General features: G+C 39.5%; 1 protein-coding gene across 1 annotated transcript in view; it reads right to left on the bottom strand.

Annotated features, from left to right (window-relative positions):
• Positions 1-27,016, bottom strand: part of DGKK (diacylglycerol kinase kappa) — a 179,206-nt gene that overhangs the window by 99,987 nt on the left and 52,203 nt on the right. Inside the window, exons 2-7 of the mRNA XM_042242317.2 lie at positions 26,468-26,578; positions 20,197-20,277; positions 18,114-18,218; positions 9,313-9,448; positions 8,728-8,834; positions 8,302-8,427 (exon numbers count right to left, since the gene is read on the bottom strand). Of these exons, the coding sequence (XP_042098251.1) occupies positions 8,302-8,427; positions 8,728-8,834; positions 9,313-9,448; positions 18,114-18,218; positions 20,197-20,277; positions 26,468-26,578 (666 nt within the window). The remainder of the gene's footprint in view (positions 1-8,301; positions 8,428-8,727; positions 8,835-9,312; positions 9,449-18,113; positions 18,219-20,196; positions 20,278-26,467; positions 26,579-27,016) is intronic.

Raw genomic sequence — 27,016 nt, 5'->3', positions numbered from 1 at the left:
AGAAGTTCTCCCCAAGAAGAGAGGGGTCTGAGCCCCATATCAGGCTACCCAGTCTTCCTGCCCTGGAAGACAAGCCCCTAGATGTTTGTCTTTGAAGGTCAGCAGGGCTTACTTTCAGGAGTCTCAGAGGGCTGTGGGAAATAGAGACTCTACTCTTAAAGGGAACAACAAAATTGCATATGCTCTTGGACCCAGGGTAGAAGCAGTAATTTGAAAGGAGCCTGGGTTAGACCTAACTGATGATCTTGGAGATTCTCCTGGAGAGGCAGGTGGCAAGTGGAGCTCACTCTGGGGACACTGGTTGCAGCCATTTTGGGAAGCTTGCTCTACCATGGGGAAACTGGAGCTAGCAAGCACCATTTTGGAATCATCCCTACATCTTACTAACCTCAGGACCCTTCCCACTCAACAGTCCATAGGCATCAGTACCAGAATGCCTCAGGGCAAGCCCTACCCACCAGCACACATGCTACCTTAAGATCTTCTGAACCCACAAACAGCCCCCTGCACATGGCCCTGCCCACCAGAGGGCCCAGGAAGTGTCCCCACACACTAGTGTCTGAAGGTACTAAACCAGGAACCCTAAAAGCCTGGCAGCCAGAGACCTGGGACTGACCTCTACCCACCAGTTGGCAGGCATCAGCTCTAGAATGCCTGGACTCACCCACCAGCAAGACTGCTCTAGCCTCAGGACCAGCCTTACCCATCAGTGGACAGATACCACCCACAAGACAACTACAGCCTCACAGCCTGCAGACTCAGCCTACTCAACAGTAGTCCAGCACCAGCCACGGGACCACTGAGCCATAGTCCTGCTTTCTAGCAGGCCAACACAAGCTTCAAGACACCCCAGGCCAGTTGTGTCAGAAATTGGCCCTACCCACTGGAGTCCAACACCAGCTGTGGGGCCCTGAAGCCGGACCTCAGGACTCAGTTCTTTCTGCTAGTGGGCCAGCACTAGTCAGAGGACCTGGCTTCAACCACAAGTCTGTTGGCAACAACCCCAGGATCTCTTGGACCCTGGTTCTGACCACTAGTAAGCCAGCACTAGTCCTAGGGCCCCCTGCTGTTTCACAGCCAGCTGCCTACTGACTTGGTCCTGCAGCACCCACATGAGGCAAAACCTGTCAACCAGCTGGACTGAAGGTAAGCCATGACTACCAGACCACCCATAGTAGTCAGCCCACCACAACAGAAAGACCCATGTAGCCCACATAGGGGGCACCCTTAGAGAATTTAGCTCTGGTGATAAGAGAGGAATGTGTTTCTGGGACACAGAGGATGTCTCTTACAAAAGGCTACTTCTTCAAGGTTGGGAAATGTAACCAACCTACCATATATATACAAACAACAACTTAGGCAAAATGAGGTGACAGACAAACATGTTCCAAATGAAGGAACAAGACAAAATCCCAGAAAAAAAAAAAAAACTAAGTGAAGTGGAGACAGCCAATCTAACTAAAAAAGAGTTTGGGGTAGTGATCACACAAATAATCAAAGAACTTGGGAGAAGAATGGATGCACAGAGTTGAGAAGGTAAAAGTTTTTAACAAAGAGTTGGAAAATATAAAGAACAACCAAAACCAGGTGAAGAATACTATAACTGAAATAAAAAATACACTAGAAGGAATCAACTGTAGACTAAATGATACAGAGGAATGGATCAGCAAGCTGGAATACAGAGTAGTAGAAATCACTGATGCTGAACAGAAAAAGAATGAAAAGAAATAAGGACAGTTTAATAGATCTCTGAGACAACATCAAGAGCACTAATATTCACATTATAGGGAACCCAGAAGTAGAAGAGAGAAAAGTGCTGAGAACATAATTGAAGAAATAATAGCTGAAAATTTCCCTAACTTGGGAAAGTAAACAGACATTCAAATCCAAGAAGTGCAGAGTGACCCATACAGGATTAAACCAAAGAGGGACACACCAAGATAAACTGTAATTAAAATGGAAAAAATGAAAATGAAGTGAAGTGAAAGTCATGTTTAGTCATGTCCGACTTTTTGTGACCCCATGGACTGTAGCTTGACGGGCTCCTCTCTCCATGGAATTCTCCAGACAAGAATACAGGAGTGGGTTGCCATTCCCTTCTCCAGGGGATCTTCTCAACCCAGGCATTGAACCCGGGTCTTCTGCATTGCAGGCAGATTCTTTACCATCTGAGCCACCAGAGAAGCAATAAGGGAAAAAGCAACACATTACAAACAAGGGAACTCCCATAAGTCTATCAGTGGACTTTTCAGCAGGCTAGAAGGGAGTGGTATGATATATTTAAAGTGATGAAAGGGGAAAACCTATAACCAAGAATAAGCTACCTGACACGGCTCTCATTTAGATTGATGGAGTGGTGAAAAGCTATACAGACAAGCAAAAGATAAAAGAGTTCAGCACCACCACACAAGTCGTACAAATGTTAAAGAGACTTCCCTAAGAGAAAAACAGAAACCCACAACTAGAAACATGAAAATTACAAAATGAAAAAGCTCATTGGTAAAAAATAAATATACAGTAAAGGTAGAAAACCAACCACATAGAAAGTAGAAGGTTAAAAGAAAGAAGGAATAAATAATCTATATTTGCAATAAATAGTTAAGGATTACACAAAAGAGTTAGATATAAAATATGATGTCAAGAACAGTAAATTGTGAAGGAGGAGTGTACAAATGTTGGATTGTTAAAATGTATTTGAAATTAAGAGATCAGTAACTTAAAACAATTAAGTATAAATGTAGATATAAACCTCATGGTAACTACAAATTTAAAACCTATAATAGGTACACACACACAAAAGACAAAACAGAGGAATCCAAACATAACACTAAAGATAGTCATCAAATCATAAGAGAAGAGAGTAAGGGAGGAAGAGAACAAAAAGTACTAAAAATGACCAGAAACAATGAACAAAATGGCAATAAGTACATACCTATCAGTATTTACTTTTAGTGTAAAAGGACTCAGTGCTCCAATCATAAGACATTGAGTGGCTGAATGGATACAAAAACAAGACCTGTATATATACCGCCTAAAAGAGACTCACTTCAGATCTAAAGACAAACACATACTGTAAGTTAGGGGATAGAAAACATTATTCCATGCAAATGGAAAAGAAAAGGGGATAGCCATAGTTATATCAGGCAAAAAGACTTTAAAGCAAAAGCTATTACAGGAGAGAAAGAAGGATAGTACATAATGATAAAGGGATCATTCCAAGAAGAAGGTATAACAATTGTAAATATATATGCACCCAACATAGGAGCACCTAAATGCATGAAGTAAATATTAATAGACATAAAGGGAGAAACTGATAATTACACAATAATAGGAAGGGACTTTAACATCCCACTACATCAATGAACAGATCATCCAGAAAGGAAATAAACACTTAAAAAGACATATTAGAGAAAGTGGAATATATATGTATATATATTCCATCAAAAAGCAGCAGAATGCACATATTTTCAAGTTTACAAGGAACTTTCTCCAGGATATATCACATACTAGATCACAAAACAAATCTCGGTAAACTTGCATGTGTATATGTGCTTAGTTGCTCAGTCATGTCCAACTCTTTGTGACCCCACGGACTGTAGCTTGCCGGGCTCCTCTCTCCATGGGATACTCCAGGCAAGAATACTGTATTGGGTAGCCATTCCCTTCTCCAGGGGATCTTCCAGACCCAGGGATTGAATCTGGGTCTCCTGCATTGCTGGCTGATTCTTTACTATCTGAGCCACCAGGGAGGCCCCTTGGTAAACTTAAGAAAATTGAAATCATATAAAGCATCTTTTTCTTTCACAATATTATGAAACTAGAAACCAACTAAAAGCAAAAAAAAAAAAAAAAGAAAAAAGAAAGAAACCTGTGAAAAACAGAAACATGTGGAGGCTAAATAATATGTTACTAAACAACCAATGGATCACTGAATAACTCAAAGAGAAATTTTAAAAAATGGCTGGAGACTGATGAAAATGAAAACACACAATCCAAAATATATGAGACACAGCAAAACAGTTCTAAGAGAGAATTTTATAGTGATATAAGCTTAACTAATGAAAGAAGAAAAATCTCAAAGAAACTAACCTTACACCTAAGTGAAGTGAAGTGAAGTGAAGTCGCTCAGTCATGTCTGACTCTTTGGGACCCCATGGACTGTAGCCTACCAGGCTCCATCCATGGGATTTTCCAGGCAAGAATACTGGAGTGGGTTGCCATTTCTTTCTCCAGGGGATCTTCCTGACCCAGGGATCGAACCCAGGTCACATAAAGGAAGTAGAAAAAGAGATCAAATCCTAAAGTTGGTAGAGGAAAATTCATGAAGATTGGAGTAGAAATAAATAAAATGAAGACTAAAATACAATAGAAAAGGTCAGTAAAACTAAGGGTTAGTTCTTTGAAAAGATAAACAGAATTGATAAACCCTTAGCCAGACTCATCAAGAAAAAAGAGAGATGGCCCAAATGGATAAAATTATGACAATGGAGATACCCTAGAAATGCAAAGGATAATGAGACTCCTACAAATAATTATATACCGATAAAATGGACAATATAGAAGAAATGGACAAATTCCTAGAAATGTACCATCTATCAAGACTGAACCAGGAAGAAATAGAAAATATGAACAGATCAACTACCAATAATTTAATTGACTCAGTAATGAAACAACTTCCAACAAACAAAAGTCCAAGACCAGATAGCTTCACAGGTGAATTCTCAGTTCAGTCAGTTCAGTTCAGTCGTTCAGTCATGGTCAACTCTTTGTGACCCCATGGACTGCAGTATGCCAGGCTTCCCAGTCCTTCACCAATGTCTGGAGCTTGCTCAAACTCATGTCCATCGAGTCTGTGATGCCATCCAACCATCTCATTCTCTATCATCCCCTTCTACTCCTGCCTTCAATCTTTCCCAGTATTAGGGTCTTTTCCAATGAGTCAGTTCTTTGCATCAGGTAGCCAAAGTATTGGAGCTTCAGCTTAAGCATCAGTTCTTCTAATGAATATTCAGGACTGATTTCATTTGGGATGGACTGGTTTGATTTCCTTGCAGTCTAAGGGACTCTCAAGAGTCTTCTCCAACACCACAGTTCAAAAGCATCATTTCTTTGGCACTCAGCTTTCTTTATTCTACATCCATTTGTGATAAAAACTCTCCAGAAAGTGTACATAGAGGGAACATACCTTAGCATAATAAAGGCCATATATGATAATCCCACAGCTAACATCATATTCAACAGTAGCACAAAGCTGAAAGCATTTCCCCTAAGATCAGGAAAATACATTCCCACTATTTTTATTCAACATAGTATTGGAATTCCTAGCCATGGCAATCAGACCAAAAAAAAAAAAAAAGAATTATAAGGAATCCACATTAGAAAGGAAGAAGTAAAACTGTCACTATTTGCAGATGACATGATATTATACATAGAAAATCCTGAAGACACCATCCGAAAACAAGTAGAGCTCATCAATGAGTTCAGTAAAGTTGCAGGATACAAAATTAATATACGGAAATCTGTTGAATTTCTATCTACTAACAGTGGACCATCAGAAAATTATGAGAAAATCCTATTTACAATAACATTGAAAAGAATCAAATATGTAAGAATAAACTTATCTAAGGAGGTAAAAAGACCTGTACTTATATACTGATGAAAGACAATACAAACAGATGGAAAGATATACCTTTTTCATGGATTGCAAGAATTAAAATTGTTAAAATGACCATACTACCCAAGGAAATTTACAGGTCTGATGCAATCCCTGTCAAAATACCAATGGCATTTTTCCAGAACCAGAGCAAATAATTCTAAAAATTTGTATGGGACAAAAGACCCTGGAAACCAAAAAATTTTTGAGAAAGAAATACTCCCTAACTTTAGACCTTACTACAGAGCAATAGGCAATAGTAATGGCACTAAAACAGATATATAGATCATTGGAACAAAATAAAGAGCCCAGAAATATACCTACACACTTATGATAAGTTAATCTACAAAAAAGGAAGCAAGAATAGACTATGGAGAAAAGACAGTCTCTTTAATAAGTGGTGCTGAGATAACTGGGCAACTACATGTAAAAGAGTGAAATTAGAACATTTTCTCATACCATATACAAAAGTAAACTCAAAATGGAGTTAAGACCTAAATATAAGACCTGAAACCATAAAACCACTAGAAAAGAATATAGGTAAAACACTCTTTGACATAAATTACAGCAATATTTTTTTTATCTGTCTCCTAAGGCAAGGAAATAAAAGCAAAAATAAGTGGATGGGGTCCAGTTAAAATTAAATGCTTTTGCATAGCAAAGGAAACCATCAACAAAATGAAAAGACACCCTACAGAATGGGAGAAAATATTTGCAAATGATATGACCAATAAGGGGTTAATATCCAAAATATATAAATAGCTCATACAACTCAATATTTAAAAACAACCCAATTAAAAAATGGAAGGGAGGCTCAAGAGGGAGCCTATATATATTTATGGCTGATGAACGTTTTTGTACAGTAGAAACCAACATAACATTCTAAAGCAGTTATCTTCCAATAAAAAAATGGGCAGAAGACCTAAATAGACAACTTTTCCAAAGAAAATATACAGAACACCAACAGGCACATGAAAAGATGCTCAAAATCACTAATTATCAGGGGAATGCACATCAAAGCCACTATGAGATATCACATCACACCTGTCAGGATGGTTATCATCAAAAAGACCACAAATGACAAATGTGGGCAAGGATGTGGAGAAAGCGGAACCCTAGTATACTGTTGGTGGGAAAGTAAACTGGTACAGTCACTATGGGAAACAGTATGGAGGTTCCTCAAAAAACTAAACATAGAGATACCACATATGTGTTCAGTCGCTTCAGTTGTGTCCAACTCTGACCCTATGGACTATAGCTTGCTAGGCTCCTAGGATCCAACAATCCTACTTCTGGCTATATATCTGAAGAAAATTAATTCAAAAATATACATGCACCTCAATGTTCACAGCAGCATTTTTTGTAATAGTGAAGATATGGAAGCATCCTTACTTACTGCCCATCAACAGATGAATTGATAAAGAACAATTGTTACATATGTAAAGGTTGGAGTGGCTAAAAAGTTCATTTTTTTTCTTGTTATATATAATGGAATAGTACTCTGACATTTAAGAGAATGAAAATTTGCCATTTGCACTGACATGGATGGACCTTGAGAGTATTATGCTAAGTGAAATAAGTCAGACAGAGAAAGACAAATACTGTATATTATCCTTTATATATGGAATCTAAAAAATGAACTAGTGAATATAACAAAAAAGAAATAGACTCACAGGTATAGAGAACAAACTTGTGTTTACTAGTGAGGAGAAGGAAGAGGGGAGGTGAAGGTAGGGGTAGGGGATTAAGGGGTATAAATTATTAATATTATATATGAAATAAATAAGCTATAAGGATATATAGAACAACACAGGGAATATAGGCAAATATTTTATAATATGTATAAATGGAGTATAAACTTAAAAATTATGAATCATCATTTTGTACCCCTAAAATTTATATAATATTATAAAACAATTATACTTCAATAAATAGAAAAAATTCCATCAGAATATCATTGGATACAAAAAATTTTCCAGACATTGTCAAATGTGTCCTGGGGGTGGGAGAAAATAACCCCAGCTGAGAACCACTGGTTTAAAGGTATGGTAATGTTATAGTTAAGAGCACAGTTTTTTGCACAATTATGTATAAATCAAGACTGTTTTGCTTACTGGTTGCATGACCTTGAGCAAATCACTTCACTTTTCTGAACCTCACTTTACCCTTCTGTAAATGGGGACAATGAGGGTTGGTTTAGGGTTGTTGTAAGATTAAATGAGGTCATGTATATAAAATAATATATAGTGGCAGTAATAATGTGCTAATATTATTAACCATTCTTAATTAACAAAGATTACAATTTCCTAGGAAATGGTAAATGAGGAAAGCAGGAAGTTTCTTAAGGGTATACTGAGAACAAATTTTTTAATTGACCGTAATGTCATAAAAGAGTTCAGCTCTTCCCGTTTGCTAGCAGCTTCATCATTTAAGACCCTCAAAGATAAGAGGGAGTATTACATCTTTCTCTCAAAGATTCCATAGCCAATTTTGGAAAGGTAGGATATTGAGTTCTACTCTATAGAATCTATATAATCTGAGTAAGGGTCACTGAGATTTCTATCTATATGTAGGCACAATCAGCCTCCAACCTACCCCTTCTCTAGAAGTCAATTCTCTAAGTATCAAGGAGATGAGAAGAATCTTACCGTAGAATTACACCAGAGACACCGGAAATCTTGAAGTCTCTGGTAACTGCCACAGTTCTCCTGACATACTGCACACTGAGAACTGGCAGATATGTTTCCTTCTACCCACTGATGAGGCATGGTTTTCTGAAGGATAGAAAGAGACAAGATATACAAGTTAGAGATATAAAGAGAGGAAGGCCAGATGGAATAACTGTACTACCCCCCGGAGGACACTAGATAACCCTAAGGAAGTTCTCCATCGTCCTGCTCTCCCTACTTCAATGCTAGTGACCAATGACAGGTGGGAGATGGGAGGAGGCTTTCATTCTTATAGATTTGTTTGGATCATGAGCTTAGGGAACAAACCTACTTGGGTTGTCTGTGTGTCCTGGCTGAAGGGGAGATGTAAAAGGGTGATTACGAGAAAGCATGGCTGGTACTCACTACTTCATCTGCAGGCATGAGGAGGTCATCAGTAATGGATAACGTATTCCATTTGCAATCTTTGTTTGCTCTTAAAGCACATAATCTGTGAGACTTTACTTTGCACACTGTAAAAAGAAGAAAAAAGATGGATGTTAATCTGGTGACAATGAAGATTCTAATTTTTTTCCCTAAGCTGCTCTAAAAGTTAGAACCTAGATGCATCTAAGTAGTTATGACTTAACTCCAAAGGCTTATTTTCCATACATTTCAGTTTCTTTTTATCCTTCCTGGCCAAATTTTCGACTACCCAACTTGAATGGAAATTGATGATAAAAAAGAGGTGATTTTCTGTTTTGTTTTGTTTTTCAACCATGTGACTGTATTGTCCAGTCCTCCCAGATCCAACCTTCTCTTTTGATTCATGAAAATCCTTCCTCATGCCGGTTTCTTCCCATCTTCTTTTCCTAGTCTGTTAAATATCAGGGTTAATCTTACACTGGACTCAGTGATGTGGTTTGAGTCAATGATACTAAAGCCACATGAACTTTTTCACCCCTCTCTCCTCCCACTGAGCTTCACTTCCTGAAGGAATCAGAAAGTTACCTTCACAGATGATAACATTTCGAGATAAGGCAGGAATGCTCCCCCGACAAACATTGCAGTGCTGGGTCCGGGGACTATGGCTCGAATACCAGTAGTGCATTCCAACAAGAAAAGGGTTGTTTTCTGCTGCAGGTATCTAAAATAAAGCAAAGAGAACAAAGAATAGAGAGTTAATCACAGAGATGGATGAGGGAAGGCCAGAAAACCTAATGCTAAGGGTGAAATGGCCATCTATATAAGGTATCAGAGCATGTGAAAAGTAAGAATCAAAGTTGAGCTGACACTTAATAAACCTCCCATCTCTATTTTTTTCCCAGCGGTTTTGGAAAGGGAAAAAGAATGAGGGGGTGGGATTTCCTGGCAGTCCAGTGATTAAGACTCTACACTCCCAGTGCAGGGTGCATGGGTTCCAAATCCTCTGACCAGGCAAGAAAGGGAGGAAGTAGGGCTCTGACTCTGGGCTAAGGAATGCTTGTCAGGCTTTAGCTTCCTCCTGGAGATATATTACCCTTCCTGGCTTACTGCTGCCAAGTGAGTAGAGAATTGCATTGCTGGGACAACAGTTTCATTTCAGAAGCTTCTCGCCAAAGCATTCTTTTCAGAATACCATGCTCTGACTGCCTATAGAAATTTTCTGGTTAATCAATTTAATTCATTCAAAATTCATTAAATATTTACCAAGTAACTACTTGGCACTTTTCAAGGCACTGGGGATATAGTGATGAATAAGACGAAGTCTCTGCCTTCTGGAAACAACATTCTGTTTGGTGTCCCTCTTTCATGGTATTGAATTTGATGTTTACTATTAACCTGTCTGTAAATGCTGCATTTGTTTAACACAGCCTATTTCTCATGACTATTGGGCAGGCACAGGGTATAACAGCAACTAGTTTCGGGGTTAAAAGCAGAAGGGGAGGGGTGGACACCAAAAACCCCTCAATTTATTCTGGGTGTACATTCCACAGGACACTTCCACCTTTTCTCTAATTCCTGTGGATGCCTGATCTCTTCTTTCTCTGCCTTCCTCTGGAATGTAGACATAGGCATACACATTCAGCTCTTTATTCTTGATGTTATAATCATTTGGGCATGTAAAGGCATAAGACCTTAAAATGAAATACAAATTCTTCCTGATAGTGGTCCCTGAGAGAGAGAGAGAAGGATAGGAGAGAGAGAAAAAAAGAGGGGGCAGAGAGAGGGCACTATTGAGGGACCTAGCACATTTAGTCTTCTCTTAATTTATAGGAATTAGTCATTTAAAACATAGCCTGTATATGGTACTCTTTGAACCCTGCTTCCCTCTCTGGCATGCTATTTATGTGCTAAATTGCTGTTGGATTGACCAGGAAGCTTCTGGAAGGAAAAGCTACGAGGATGAGACAAAGGCTCATCTAGTATGAGGTCACTTTGTGATTGTATTATTTTTTGCATATTGAGACCCTGGCAAAGTTCCAAGAAGATCAGAGTAGAGAGTGGAGAGTCATGAGGAAATGAGATAGACTTGGTCTTGACATACTGAGCAACCAGCACCTTTCCATTTCCCAAACCACTAGATTATAACTCTAAAAGTACCTTCCTTCCTTCCAGCTTCCCCCTCTCTTCCAATAATTACTAAGAGTTACTTTGTGTCATCTACGAAGCTAGGAACTAGAGATGCAGAGGTGCATGATCCATAGTTTTTGCCCTCAAGGAGCTCAGGGTCTACTGTAGGAGACAACTTCCTAAATGGATCCTTCCAGTATAGAGTTACAAGTGAGCTCTCCTATAATGTTCAAGATTCTATGGGACAAATGGAAGAAATGAAGAACTCTGAGTAGAATACTGAATTTCATGGTACAATTGGCTACATAATATAAACATATATAAAATGGACATTGTTTTGGTTCAGCAGTAGAGGAAATGGGATTTATATTCCTTATGTGCATCTTATTGTATAAGGAAACTTTGATGTATACAACCCTGAGTGAGTATGTGTTGTACGCTGAATTATGTCCCTTGCCAAAATATGTTCAAATACCTAGTATCTGTGAATGTGATCTTATTTGAAAATAGGATATTTATAGATGCAATCAATTTAAGATGTGGTCATAATGGATTGGGGTTCCCTGGCGGTTCAGACGGTAAAGAATCTGCCCACAATGCAGGAGACCTAGGTTTGATCTCTGGGTCAGGAAGATTCCCTGGAGAAGGGAATGGCAACGCACTTCAGTATTCTTGCCTGGAGAATTCTGTGGACAGAGGAGCCTGGCGAGCTACAGTCCATGGGGTCACAAAGAGTCGGACACGACTGAGCGACTCACACACACATACACACACACACAATGGATTAGAGTAGGCCTTAAACCAGTGACTACTGTCCTTACAAGAAGAGGGAAATTCAGACACAGTTACAGGAGAGAACCGCAAGTGCTGACAGAGGGTGAGATTGGAATGATGTGTCTACAAGTGAAGAAATGCCAAGGAATGCCTGTAATCATTAGAAGTTAAGAAGAGGTAAAGAAAGATTGTCTTCTAGAGGCTTCAGGAGAGCATGGCCCTGCCAATACACCGATTTTGGAATTCTAAACTCCAGAACTGTGACAGATTTTCTTAATTCACAAATTTGTGGATTTGTTGTAGCAGTCCAAGTTTTTATAGTCCAACCCCAACAAGAAGTTTGGGGTCCAACTCTTAGTGACAAAAAGTTTGGGGTCCAACTCTTAGTGACAAGAAGTTTGGGGTCCAACTCTTTGTGACCCCAAGAACTATAGCCCACCAGGTTACTCTGTCCATGGGATTGCCCAGGTAAGAATACTGGAGTGGGTTGCTGTTTCCTTCTCCTGGAGATTGAGTTTATTTTAGATGCCACATGCAAATTAGGACATACAGTGCTGTCTTTCTGTGTCTGGCTTATTTAATTTAGCATAATGTCTTCCAGGTTCATCCATGTTATTACAACTGGCAAGATTTGCTTCTTTTTAAAGGCTGAACAATATTCCATCGTATTTGTATATAAAAATATTACACTTTTAACCCATTAATCCACTGAGGGGCATTTAGGTTACATCCATATCTTGGTTACTGTGAATAATGCTGAAAGAAACATGAGAGTGATGATACATAATCAAGATCCTGATTTCATGTCCTATAGATATATATACCCAGAAGTGGAATTGCTGGAGCATAAGGTAGTTATATTTTTAATACTTTGAGAAACTGCAATACTACTTTCTATAAGGCCTGTACCAATAATAATTTATTATTAATCTCTTTTTTCCACATTCCTGTCAGGACTTATTACCTCTTGTGTTATCTCTTTTTTAAAAAATATTGAAGTATAGTTGATTTACAATATTGTGTTAGATCCAGATACAGTAAAGTGATTTAATTATACATGCTGTTGTTGATGTTCAGTTGCTAAGTCCAGTCCAGCTCTTTGGGACTTCATGGACTGCAGCACACCAGGCTCATCTGTCCTCCACTATCTTCCAACTCAATGGTGATTCTATCTAACCATCTCATCCTCTGCCACCCCCATCTCCTCCTGACCTAAATCTTTTCCAGCATCAGGGTCTTTTCCAACAAGTCATTTCTTCTCATCAGGCAGTCAAAATATTGGAGCTTCAGCATCCACAACAGTCCTTCTAGTGAATATTCAAGGTTGATTTCCTTTAGGATTGACCAGTTTGATCTCCTTGCAGTCCAAGGGACTCTTAAGAGTCTTTTCCATCACCACAATTCAAAAGCATCAGTTTTTCAGTGCTCAGCCTTCTTTATGGTCAAGTTCTCACATCTGTACATGATTACTGGAAAACTCATAGCTCTATCAGACCTTTGTCAGCAAAATGATGTCTCTGCTTTTTATTTTTTATTTATTGCTTTTAATATGTTATCTAGGTTTGTCATAGTTTTCCTTCCAAGGAGCAAGTGTCTTTTAATTTCATGGCTGCAATCACCATCCGCAGTGATTTTGGAGTCCAAGAAAAAAAAATCTGTCACTGCTTCTACTTTTTCCCCTTCTGTTTGTCATGAAGTGATGGGCCCAGATGCCATGATCTTAGTTTTTTTGAATGTTGAGTTTTATGCCAGTTTTTTTCACTCTCCTTTCACCCTTATCAAGAGGCTCTTTAGTTCCTTTTCACTTTCTGCCATTAGAATGGTATCTGCATATCTGAGGTTGTTGATATTTCTCCCAGTAATCATGATTACAGCTTGTGATTCGTCCAGTCCAGTATTTTGAATGATGTACTCTGCCTATAAGTTAAATAAGCAGGGTGACAATATACAGCCTTGTCACACTCCTTTCCCAATTTTGAACCACAAAGTTGTTCCATGTCCAGTTCTAACTGCTGCTTCTTGACCTACATAGAGGTTTCTCATGAGGCAGCTAAGGTGGTCTGGTATTCCCATTTCTTTAAGCATTTTCCAGTTTGTTGTAATCCACACAAAAGCTTTTGTGTAGTCAGTGAAGCAAAGTAGATGTTTTTCTGAAATTTCCTTGCTTTTTTCTATGATCCAGTGGATGTTGGCAATTTGATCTCTGGTTCCTTTGCCTTTTCTAAATCCAGCTTGTATATCTGGAAGTTCTCAGATCACATATTGTTGAAGCTTAACTTGAAGGATTTTGAGCATTAACTTGCTAGCATGTGAAATGAGCACAAGTGTATGGTAGTTTGAACATTCTTTGGCATTGCCTTTCTTTGGGGTTGTAATGAAAACTGATCTTTTCCAGTCCTGTGGCCATAGCTGGGTTTTCCAAATTTGCTGACATATTGATTATAGCACTTTAACAGCATCATTGTTTTTAGTATTTTAAATAACTCAGCTGGAATTTCATCATCTCCACTAGCTTTGTTAATACTAATACTTTCTAAGGCCCACTTGACTTCACACTCCAGGATATCTGGCTCTAAGTGAGTGACCACACCATCGTGGTTATCCAGGTCATTAAGACCTTCTTTGTAAAGCTTTGTGTATCCTTGCCACCTCTTTTTAATCTCCTCTGCTTCTTTTAGGTCCTAGCCTTTTCTGTCCTTTATTGTGCCCATCTTTTCATGAAATGTTCCCTTGGTATTTCCAATTTTCTTGACAAGATCTCTAGTCTTTCCCATTCTATTGTTTTCTCTATTTCTTTGCATTGGTTACTTAAGAAATCCTTCTCATCTCTCCTTGCTATTCTCTGGAGTTCTACAATCATTTGGGTATATCTTACCCTTTCTCTCTTGACTTTCACTTCTCTTCTTTCCTTAGCTATTTGTAAAGCCTCCTCACATAACCACTTTGCCTTCTTTCATTGCTTTTTCTTGGGATTGGTGTTGGTCATTGCCTTCTGTACAATGTTACGAACCTGTCCACAGTTCTTTAGGGACTCTATCTACCAGATCTAATCCCTTGAATCTATTTGTCACCTCCACTGTATAATCATAAGGGGTTTGATTTAGGTCATACCTGAATGATCTAGTGGTTTTCCCTACTTTCTTCAATTTAGGCCTTAATTTTACAATAAGGAGCTCATGATCTCAGCCATATTCAGCTCCTTGTCTTGTTTTTGCTGACTGTATAGAGCTTCTCCATCTTCAGCTGCCAAGAATATAATCAATCTGAATTCTGTATGACCGTCTGGCTACGTTCATGTGTAGAGTTGTCCCTTGTTGTTGAAAAAGGGTGTTTGCTATGACCAGTGTTTTCTTTTGACAAAACTCTGCTAGCTTTTGCCCTGCTTCATTTTGCGCTCCAAGGCCAAACTTCCCTGTTATTCTGGGTATCTCTTCACTTCCTACTTTTGCATTCCAATCCCCTATGATGAAAAGGACATTTTTTTTTTTTTTGGTGCTACTTCTAGAAGGTGCTGTGCGTCTTCATAAACGTGGTCAACTTCAGCCTTTTTGGCATCAGTGGTTGGGGCATAGACTTGTATTACTGTGATGTTGAATGGTTTACTTGGAAACAAGCTGAGATCATTTTGTCATTTTTGAGGTTGCACCCAAGTACTGCAGTTCAGTCTCTTTTGTTAACTATGAGGGCTACTCCAATTCTTCTAAGGGATTCTTGCCCACAGTAGTAGACATAATGGTTACCTGAATTAAATTCTCCCATTTCTGTCCATTTTAGTTCACTGATTCCTAAGATATCAATGTTCAGTGTTGCCCTCTCCTGCTTGACCATGTTTAATTTACCTTGATTCATGTACCTAACATTCCAGGTTCCTATGCAATATTGTTCTTTACAGCATCAGAGTTTACTTTCACCTCCAGACACGTCCACAACTTAGCAATGTTTCTGCTTTGGCCCAGCCTCTTAATTCTTTCTGGAGCTAGTAGTAATTGCCCTCCTCTCTTCTCCAGTAGCATACCAGGCACCTTCTAACCAGGGGAGCTCATCTTCCAGTGTTATATCTTTTTGCCTTTTCATACTGTCCATGGAGTTCTCCAGAGATCAAATTGCCAACATCTGCTGGATCATAGATAAAGCAGAATTCCAGAAAACCATCTACTTCTGCTTCATTGACTATGCTAAAGCCTCTGACTGTGTGGATCACAACAAAATGTGGAAAATTCTTAAAGATATGGGAATGCTAGACCACCTTACCAGCCTCCTGAGAAATCTGTATACAGGTCAAGAAGCAACAGTTAGAACCAGACATGGAACAATGGAGTGGTTCAAAATTGGGAAAGGTGTACATCAAAGCTATATATTGTCACCCTGCTTATTTAACTTATATGCAGAATACATCATGAGAAATGCCAGGCTGGATGCAACACAAGCTGGAATCAAGACTGCAGGGAGAACTATCAATAATCTCTAATATGCAGATGACACCATCCTTATGTCAGAAAGTGAAGAGGAACTAAAAGCCTCCTGATGAAAGTGAAAGAGGAGAGTGAAAAAGCTGGTTTAAAACTCAACATTCAAATAATGAAGATCATGGCAGCTGGTCTCTGCACTTTATGGCAAATAGATGGGGGAACAATGGAAACAGTGACAGCCTTTATTTTCTTGGGCTCCAAAATCATGCAGATGGTGACTGAAGTCATGAAATTAAAAGACACTTGCTCCTTGGAAGAAAGCCATAACAAACCTAGACAGCATATTAAAAAAGCAGAGACATTACTTTTCTGATGAAGGTCTGTATAGTTAAAGCTATGGTTTTTCCAGTAGTCTTGTATGGATGTGAGATTTGGACCATAAAGAAGGCTGAATGCCAAAGAATTGATGCTATTGAGTTGTGGTTTTGAGAAGACTCTTGACAGTCCCTTAGACTGCAAGGAGATCAAACCAGTTAATCCTAAACCAGTTAATCTTAAAGGAAATCAGTCCTGAATATTCATTAGAAGGACTGATGCTGAAGCTGAAGCTCCAATACTTTGGCCACTTAATGCAAAGAACCGACTGATTAGAAAAGACCCTGATGCTGGGAAAGATTGAAGGCAGCAGAAGGGGACGGCAGAGGACAAGATGGTTGGATGGCATCACTGACTCAATGGACATGAGTTTGAGCAAGCTCCGGGAGATGGTGAAGGATAGGGAAGCCTGGCATGCTGCAGTCCATGGTGTTGCAGAGTCAGACACGACTGAGCGACTGAACAACATTACTACCTATTATTTTACACTGCTCCACCCCAAATATCTATAACAATCCTTTACCCTTTACTAGTTACTTAAGACATCAGGTTATATTTTTTTAACTTTTATATGCATTTTTGCTAATAGTAGAGAAAGAAAACCTGAATTCTTAAACAATAAAACATTAGCATTTTACTGGAAAACTTGACCACTTTCATATATAGGTTCTCTATACTTCTTTTAATGGCTTTTACAAAGTTTGCTAGCTTATGATTATGGGATTATAGAATCCATTATCCCTCTTGAGTATCACAGGGCCTATACATCTCCTATACATCAGTTTCTTTTTACATTTGAATAATCTTCCTTATTATCTCTAAAACCTTCACAGCAGAACTTTAATTTAGAATGAACTATATATCACTCTCTTTCTAACCCTGGCCCCAAGATTACCCTCAGATTCATTTATTCATTCAAAGAATATTTATTGAGCCTCTACTATGTGCCAGACACTGCTTTAAGTAAATAAATGACAAAAACCCCTCCCCTCTTGGAACTTACATAACTTCTAGTGCAGTAGGTTTGTAGAAGACTGAGCAGAGGGCATAGCCCAGAGTTTCAATGGTAGCACCACTTGTTGCAGGGAGCAGTAGCCCAGGGCTTGGTATTGTTAAGGAGAAAAGGAACCCTGCCACACTTTGGGGAAGACTGTTCCTTGCTCTTCCCTCTATATTTCCTTTGTTGTGAACAGTAAACAGAGAGGCAGAAGGGCATAATGGTTACGGACATAGGCTTTGGATTCACATAGCCTGGGTCTAAATCTTGGCTTTGCACCTGAGTAGTTATTTTGTCTTGGTCTGGTTCCTTATCCTTGAGCCTCAGTTTCCTTAGTTGCTACTATAGTCACTTTGCAGACTCAAGTCAAGACTGATGATTGCAGCTATGCTATTGATAACAAGAACATCTAAGTTAGCTTCTCACATACATCTTGAGTACCTCATCCATTGAGCAAACAGTGACATCTATATATAAAGTGGATGTGTACACAGGTATCTAAACCACATATTTACCAAGGTTTGAGTCTAATTGAATTAATTCTATTTATAGACAGATTTCCTAATGATATACATCCAAAATTCCTGATCAGATGGTATCTGCTTCCATTTTATTATTTCCCTGTTTGAAAGGTAGCTTAGCTAATGCAGTCAATTAAGTGTTTACTCATGAGAGTTGAGTGGATTCTCTATTATTTACCCTACCTTACGAATTTCTCCCTGTTGCACGGTTTTTATGACGTTAATCCATTCTTCCATGTCTTTCCGATTGGGTGCAGCCAGCGTAACTTTTCGTTGTGGCGTGATCACCTACAGAAAGTCACATTATTAGCTGATTCCCAACTCAAACTTTGCCCCCAAACATAGCATTTGAACTCTCTAAGATACTATGCAGGTCTACCAAGCACAACCAAAGCCACTTCTTAAATATATGACAGCAGTTCCCAGAGCCACCCCAACTAATAACAGTAATAAACAACAATTTAAAGGCACTTACTATGTACTGGGCACTGTTCTATTGTACTTTACGTATCTTATTTATTTCAATCTTCATTACAAATCCAAGAGCTAGGCAGTATTATTTTCCCTCACTTTATAGTCAGGATATTTTTTTCTGTGGCAAAGGGAGTTAAATTACTTGCTCAGGGCAAAAGAGTAGGTAAGAAACTAAGCCAGAATTTGAATCTCGATTCTTTGGCTCCAGCACACATGCTCTTAAACACTAGGCCAAGCACCCATCTGTTACTCAAATAAAGTTGCCTGAAAATCTTACTTGTTTACTTGCTGCTCTACCTACCTGAAATGGTAAAAGTGTTTCTTTTTCATTAGGGTGTGCCTATTTCTGTTTGAGGGGAGGGTGAGACTGGAGTGAGGAAACTAAAAATCTAGTTTCTTTGTTTCTTATGGTCAGGGAAAATCTGAGGAGAATTTTACTATTATCCCTCTTAATCCTGCTTGGTGCAAGAGCCTTGCAGAAACAATGAGAAAGCCATGTTGAGGGTCTAGCAGAGGTAGACCCTGCTAACTTCATCTTCTCCCAAAGGGCAGGAGGAGCATGGATAGCTATAGCTCAGTCATTGCTTCAGTGGCCCTACTTGTCTTCATTACCAGTGCCCACCACCCCAAGCCCAAATCTTGCAGCTAAAGCTCACCATAACGACGAACAATTTGTTCTTCTTGTGCATGTAGCACCGCATGATTCTGTGATAATGGCAATAGGAACTAGTTGGAATTAGTAACAACAGTCACTCCTTTGGTCTAAACCCATTCTTATGTGGGGTTGATGCATAGTGCCTCCATGTTTTAATTAGGCTAAGGGGAAACCTAGCCCTTGGAATTATTGTAGAATGGATACCCAAAACATTATTGTAGAATGGATACCCAAAACATTATGCGTATCACTCAAAAGTTAAGATTTTGGAACAGGGTCAACAGAACCCTCAGCTTTTTCCTGGGTCAGTATGATGCAATGAGAGAAGTGAGAGTAGGGTCTCCTTTCAACTTCTCTCCTTTCAAAGGAGAATAGACTGTGGGCCAGCCATGGGAGCAGGGTATTGGGCCCATAGCTCTTTAGTCTGCTAAGTACCTTCTCCACCTGCCTGAAGAGGAACCCTGCTCTCCATAACCCACCACTGACACTGAGAAAAAAACATTTCTGTGAGGAGATGGGTAGGAAAATTCTTGGGCCAATGGACTTGTTATTTTTCAGTGAGATTTCTATTCTGAATTTGCCTGAATGACCAAGTCTTATGACATTTTAGCAGTGACAAGCCCTTGAATACATCCCTGGAAAACCCTCTGCTTTCTTTGAGGTACTCTCATTAGTAATCTCAGCACAGAGTAACTTTCACTTTGGATTTAGGTTCTTATCTGTTTCATCAAAGGAGAAAATGTCATGTAGCTCAAATATCTTGATATAGTCTACAACATATTAGCAGTCTCTTGAAAGCCTCCCAATGATATTCATTTAAATTACCTTCACCGGAAGGATTGATTTTTGAAATAGTCACCCCCATCCTGAAATCAGCTCTGCTTTTATATCAAACTGGTAATAGAGACCAGGGCAATCATGCTTTTTCCCCCCATCAGTGGGCTGATAGAAAATACTCACATGAATAATCTTTAGCACTCATTTGCAATGCTACTTTAAGTGCATTTCCAAACACACTTTGGGATTAAAGAAGACATGGGAAATTTGAATTCCAAACAGGCGACAGGTGGGTATGGAGACCCCTCTTCCCAGCTAGTTCTCACCCTTGCCCAATCAGGCAATCTTAATCTTACTTACGCAAAAACTGTGGCAAAGGTTTCTACAGCTGCTTTCTGCCAAGGCAACTTGAGACAAATCAATTGTTTCAAAGCGTGCAAACTGGAAAGGTATGAGAAGAAGAGGGAAAAGGAACCATCTGGTTATTGAGGCAAAGGTACACTAAAAAGTAAATACACACACACAGGCACAGTAAAAGGCATTTTTGGCAGTTATAACCCCATTATTTCTTTAGCTTGAGTGCTGGATTTATTTAGCATTATGATTTTGATTGATATATCATGTAACAAACAGAAAATTAACCAAACTAAACCCAAAACACAACTCTTCCCAAAACTTTTATATGGATTTATAGGAAAGCTTAGGTAGCTCAGGATTATTTAAAACTAAAGGTTTATGCTGGAGAATATAGTGGGATACTGCCTTCATGGATCACAGCCTTGTTGTGGTGAAGGGCCTTGCATAATTCAAGGAAGCTATGAGCCATGCCATGCAGAGCCACCCAAGATGGACAGGACATAGTGAAGAGTTCTGACAAAACATGGTCCACTGGAGGAGGGCATGGCAACCCACTCCAGTCTTCTTGACTGGAAAACTCCATGAACAGTATGAAAAGGCAAAAAGGTATGATACTGGAAAATGAGCCCCCAGGTTGAAAGATGTCCAATACGCTACTGGGGAAGAGTTCAGGGAAATTACTAATAGCTCCAGAAAGAATGAGGCTTCTCTGGTGGCCTAGGGGTAAAGAATCTGCCTGCAATGCAGGAGCCGCAGGAGATGCAGATTTGATCCCTGGCTCAGGAAGATCCTCTGGAGGAGGGCATGGCAACCCACTCCAGTGTTCTTGCCTGGAGAAGAATCCCATGGACCGAGGAGCCTGGCAGGCTACAGTACCTAGGGTTGCAAAGAGTCAGACACAACTGAAGTGACTTAGCATGTACTCAGGCCAGAAAGAATGAAGTGGCTCAGTAAGAACCTAACAGAAGCAGAAGAGATTAAGAAGAGGTGGCAAGAATACAGAGGAAAACCATACAGAAAAGGTCTTAATGACCCAGATAACCATGAGGGTATGGTCAATCTCGTAGAGCCAGACATCCTGGAGTGTGAAGTCAAGTGGGCCTTCAGTTCAGTCACTCAGTCATGTCTGAATTTTTGTGACCCCATGGACTGCAGCATGTCAGGCCTCCCTGTCCACCACCATCTCCTGGACTTTACTCAAACTCATGTCCATTGAGTCAGTGATGCCATCCAGCCATCTCATCCTCTGTCGTCCCCTTCTCCTTCTGCCTTCAATCTTTCCCAGCATCAGGATCTTTTCAAATGAGTCAGTTCTTAGCATCAGGTGGTCAAAGTATTTGAGTTTCAGCTTCAGCATCAGTCCTTCTAATGAATATTCAGGACTGATTTCCTTTAGGATGGACTGGTTCGATCTCCTTGCTGTACAAGGGACTTTCAAGAGTCTTCATTAACACCACAGTTCAAAAGCATCAATTCCTCAGTGCTCAGCTTTCTTCATAGTCCAACTCTCACATCCATACACGACTACTGGAAAATCCATAGCCTTGACTAGATGGACCTTTGCAGGCAAAGTAATGTCTCTGCTTTTTAATAAGCTGTCTAGTTTGGTCATAACTTTCCTTCTGAGGAGCAAGCGTCTTTTAATTTCATGGCTGCAGTCACCATCTGCAGTGATTTTGGAATCACCAATATAAAGTCTGTCACTCTTTCTACTGTTTCCCCATCTATTTGCTGTGAAGTGATAGGACCAGATGCCATGATCTTTGTTTTCTAAATGTTGAGTTTTAAGCCAACTTTTCCACTCTCCTCTTTCACTTTCATCAAGAGGCTCTTTAGTTCTTCACTTTCTGCCATAAGGGTGGTGTCATCTGCATATCTGACGTTATTGATATTTCTTCCAGGAATCTTAATTCCAGCTTGTGCTTCATCCAGTCCAGCATTTCTCATGATGTACTCTGTATATAAGTTAAATAAGCAGGGTGACAATATACAGCCTTGCTGTATTCCTTTACTGATTTGGAACCAGTCTGTTGTTCCAGGTTCAGTTCTAACTGTTGCTTCCTGACCTGCATACAGATTTCTCAGGAGGCAGTTCAGGTGGTCTGGTATTCCCATGTCTTGAAGAATTTTCCACAGTTTGTTGTGATCCACACAGTCAAAGGCTTTGGCCTAGTCAATAAAGCAGAAATAGATGTTTTTCTGGAACTCGCTTGCTTTTTCAATGATCCAACAGATGTTGACAATTTGATCTCTGGTTCCTCTGCCTTTTCCAAATCCAGCTTTAACATCTGGAAATTCATGGTTCATGTTGAATCAGGTTGAAGCCTGGCTTGGAGAATTTTGATCATAACTTTGCTAGCGTGTGAGATGAGTGCAATTGTATAGTAGTTTGAGCATTCTCTGGCATTGCCTTTCTTTGGGATTGGAATGAAAACTGACCTTTTCCAGTCTGTGGCCCCTGCTGAGTTTTCCAAAATTGCTTGCATATTGAGTGCAGCACTTTCACAGCATCATCTTTAGGGATTTGAAGTCAGATTGATTATATTCTTTGCAGCCAAAGATGGAGCAGCTCTATATAGTTAGCAAAAACAAGACCAGGAGCTGACTGTGGCTCAGGTCATGAACTCCTTATTGCAAAATTCAGACTTAAACTGAAGAGAGTAGGGAAAACCACTAGACCACTCAGGTTTGACCTAAATCAAATCCCTTATGACTATACAGTGGAAGTGAAAAATGGATTGAAGGGATTAGATCTGATACACAGAATGCCTGAAGAATTATGGATGGAGGTTCATGACGTTGTACAGGAGGCACTGATCAAGACCATCCCCAAGAAAAAGAAATGCAAAAAGGCAAAATGGTTGTTGAGAAGGCCTTACAAAAAGCTATGAAAAGAAGAGAAGTGAAAGGCAAAGGAGATAAGGAAAAATATCCATCTGAATGCAGAGTTCCAAAGAATAGCAAGGAGAGATAAGAAAGCCTTCCTCAGTGATCAGTGCAAATAAATAGAGGAACAATAGAATGGGAAAAACTGGAGATCTGGTGAAAAAAATTAGAGATATCAAGGGAACATTTCATGCAAAGATGAGCACAATAAAGGACAGAAATAGTACAGACCTAACAGAAGCAGAAAATATTAAGAACAGGTGGCAAGAATACACAGAAGAACTATACAAAAAAGATCTTCATGACCCAGAAAACTACGATAGTGTGATCACTCACTTAGAGCCAGACATCCTGGAATGTGAAGTCAAGTGGGCCTTAGAAAGCATCACTATTAAAACAAAGCTAGTGGATGTGATGGAAGTCCAGCTGAGCTATTTCAAATCCTAAAAGATAATGGTGTTAAAGTGCTGCACTCAATATATCAGCAAATTGGAAAACTCAGCAGTGTCCACAGGACTGAAAAAGGTCAGTTTTCATTTCAATCTCAAAGAAGGGCAATGCCCCAAAATGTTCAAACTACTGTATAATTGCATTCATTTCACATGATAGTAAGGTTATGCTCAAAATTCTTCAAGCTTGGCTTCAGCAATACAAGAACTGAGAACTTCCAGGTGTACCAGCTGGGTTTAGAAAAAGCAGAGGAACCAGAGATCAAATTGCCAATATTTGTTGGATCATAGAGAAAGCAAGGAAACTCCAGGAAAACACCTACTTCTGCTTCATTGATTATGCTAAAGCCTTTTACTGTGTGGATCACAACAAACTGTGGAAAATTCTTAAGGAGACGTGAGTACCAGACCACCTTACCTGTCTCCTGAGAAACTTGTATGCAAGTGAAGAAGCAACAGCTAGAACCAGATATGGAACAATGGACTGGTTCAAAATTTGGAAAGGAGTCTGAGAAGGCTGTATATTGTCACCCTGCTTATTTAACTTATAGGCAGAGTGCATCATGAAAAATGCCAGGCTGGATGAAGCTCAAGCTGGAATCAAGACTGTCAGGACAAATACCAACAACCTCAGATATGCAAATGATATCATTTTAATGGCATAAAGTAAAGAGAAGCTAAAGAGCCTCTTGATGAGGGTGAAAGAGGAGAGGGAAAAAGCTGGCTTGAAACTCAACATTCAAAGACCAGAAACTATAAAACTCCTAGAGGAGAACATAGGCAAAACACTCTCCGACATAAATCACAGCAGGTTCCTCTATAATCCACCTCCCAGAATACTGGAAATAAAAGTAAAAATAAACAAATGGGATCTAAGTAAAATTAAAAGCTTCTGCACAACAAAGAAAACTATAAGCAAGGTGAAAAGACAGCCTTTGGAATGGGAGAAAATAATAGCAAATGAAGCAACTGACAAACAACTAATCTCAAAAATATACAAGCAACTTATGCAGCTCAACTCCAGAAAAATAAACGACCCAATCAAAAAATGGGCCAAAGAACTAAATAGACATTTCTCCAAAGAAGACATATGGGTGGTTAACAAATACATGAAAAGATGCTCAACATCACTCATTATTAGAGAAATGCAAATCAAGACCACAATGAGGTACCATTTCACACCAGTCAGAATGGCTGCAATCCAAAAGTCTACAAGCAATAAATGCTGGAGAGGGTGTGGAGAAAAGGGAACCCTCTTACACTGTTGGTGGGAATGCAAACTAGTACAGCCACTATGGAGAACACTGTGGAGATTCCTTAAAAAACTACAAATAGAACTGCCTTATGACCCAGCAATCCCACTGCTGGGCATACACACTGAGGAAACCAGAATTGAAAGAGACACATGTACCCCAGTGTTCATCACAGCACTGTTTATAATAGCCAGGACATGGAAGCAACCTAGATGTCCATCAGCAGATGAATGGATAAGGAAGCTGTGGTACATATACACAATGGAGTATTACTCAGCCATTAAAAAGAATACATTTGAATCAGTTCTAATGAGGTGGATGAAACTGGAGCCGATTATACAGAGTGAAGTAAGCCAGAAAGAAAAACTCCAATACAGTATACTAACACATATATATGGAATTTAGAAAGATGGTAATGATAACCCTGTATGTGAGACAGCAAAAGAGACACAGATGTATAGAACGGACTTTTGGACTCAGAGGGAGAGGTAGAGGGTGGGATGATTTGGGAGAATGGCACTGAAACGTGTATACTATCAGGTAAGAAACGAATCACCAGTCTATGTTCGATACAGGATACAGGATGCTTGGGGCTGGTGCACTGGGATGACCCAGAGAGACGATATGGGGAGGGTGATGGGAGGGGGGTTCAGGGTTGGGAACTCATGTATACCTGTGGTGGATTCATGTCAATGTATGGCAAAACCAATACAGTATTGTAAAGTAAAAAAATAAAATAAAATAAGAAAAAAGAAACTCAACATTCAAAAAAAAGTAAGATCATGGCCTCTGGTCCCATCACTTTATGGTAAATAGAAGGTGAAAAAGTGCAGGTAGTGACAGACTTTATTTTCTTGGGCTCCAAAATCATTTGGACAGTGATTGCAACCATGAAACTAAAAGATGCTTGCTCCCTGAAAGGAAACCTGTGACAATCCTAGATAACATATTAAAAAGCAGAGACATCACTTTGCCTGCAAAGGTCTGTCTAGTCAAAACTATATTTTTTCAAGTAGTCATGTATGGATGTGAGAGTTGGACCGTAAAGAAGGCTGAGCACTGAAGAACTGATGCTTTTGAAATGTGGTGTTGGAGAAGACTCCTGAGAGTCCCTTGGACTGCAAGGAGATTGAACCAGTTGATCCTAAAGGAAATTAACCTTGAATATTCATTGGAAGGACTGATGTTGAAGCTGAAGCACCAATACTTTTGCTACCTGATGTAAAAATTGGAAAAGACCCTGATGCTTGGAAAGATTCCAGGCAAAAGGAGACAGGGCAGCAGAGGATGAGATGATTAGATAGCATCACTGACTCAGTAGACATGAATTTGAGCAAACTCCTGGAGGTAGTGAAGGACAGGGTAGCCTGGAGTGCTGCAGTTCATGGGGTTGCAAAGAGTCCAGGACAATTTAGGGACTGAACAGCAACAACATAATGGGATATGGTCTAGCTAGGGACATAGTGGAGCAGATTGGGATTATCCACCTTAATTCTCGCTAACATGTCTTTACCTCTTGGTTTACCTTTCAAATTATTTCCTGGTACCTACCTACTAACACAATTGACACATATTGTGTCAATTGACACAACTGACAAGTATACGTATATATATATGTATGTATATATATATGTGTGTGTGTATATATATATATATATATAGATATAGATATATATATAGTCTTACCGCAGGATGGTGTGCAAAGCAGAGCCTTTGTCCTCGAACCAGAAAATATCTAAGCTTCCATCTCTTGAATGAGTTACAGTTCTTTAGCAGAGGTCCTTCCTTCAGTATTTTCTGAAAGATAGAAGCATAGCTTTGAGTAATTAGGTCAATTTGCAAGACCATATCATTTGTCCTCTCATTTGAGAAGTTCAGATATCTAGAAGGCCCTATCACATATCTGAGAAATGGCCTAAGGGCCAGGCAAGAATATAGAGTTTCTTAGAGTTTCTTAGTTTATTCAGAAAAAGCATTGGTTACCCTTGGATAACACATTCCAAATCATATAGGCTCTAAGTTTCTTAGGACACATGGCCCAACAACCATGGAAAACATTTTCATTTGTGGTAGGAGGAGGGGATGAGAGACAGAACACATAAATATAAGAATTACACTCCTAGGGAAGAACAAATGGTTGGGGGAGAGGCTGAGTTCAGTAAGGGCAGATATTTTGGAAATCTTCAGGTTGCAGGGCTAGACAGGGCTTTCATATCTGCTATTTTAGAGTGTTCT

Source organism: Ovis aries, chromosome X (assembly GCF_016772045.2).
Source record: "Ovis aries strain OAR_USU_Benz2616 breed Rambouillet chromosome X, ARS-UI_Ramb_v3.0, whole genome shotgun sequence".
Lineage (NCBI taxonomy): Eukaryota > Metazoa > Chordata > Mammalia > Artiodactyla > Bovidae > Ovis > Ovis aries.
The sequence above is the reverse complement of the archived record's forward strand: the minus strand, read 5'-3'. Positions and strand labels throughout refer to the sequence as shown.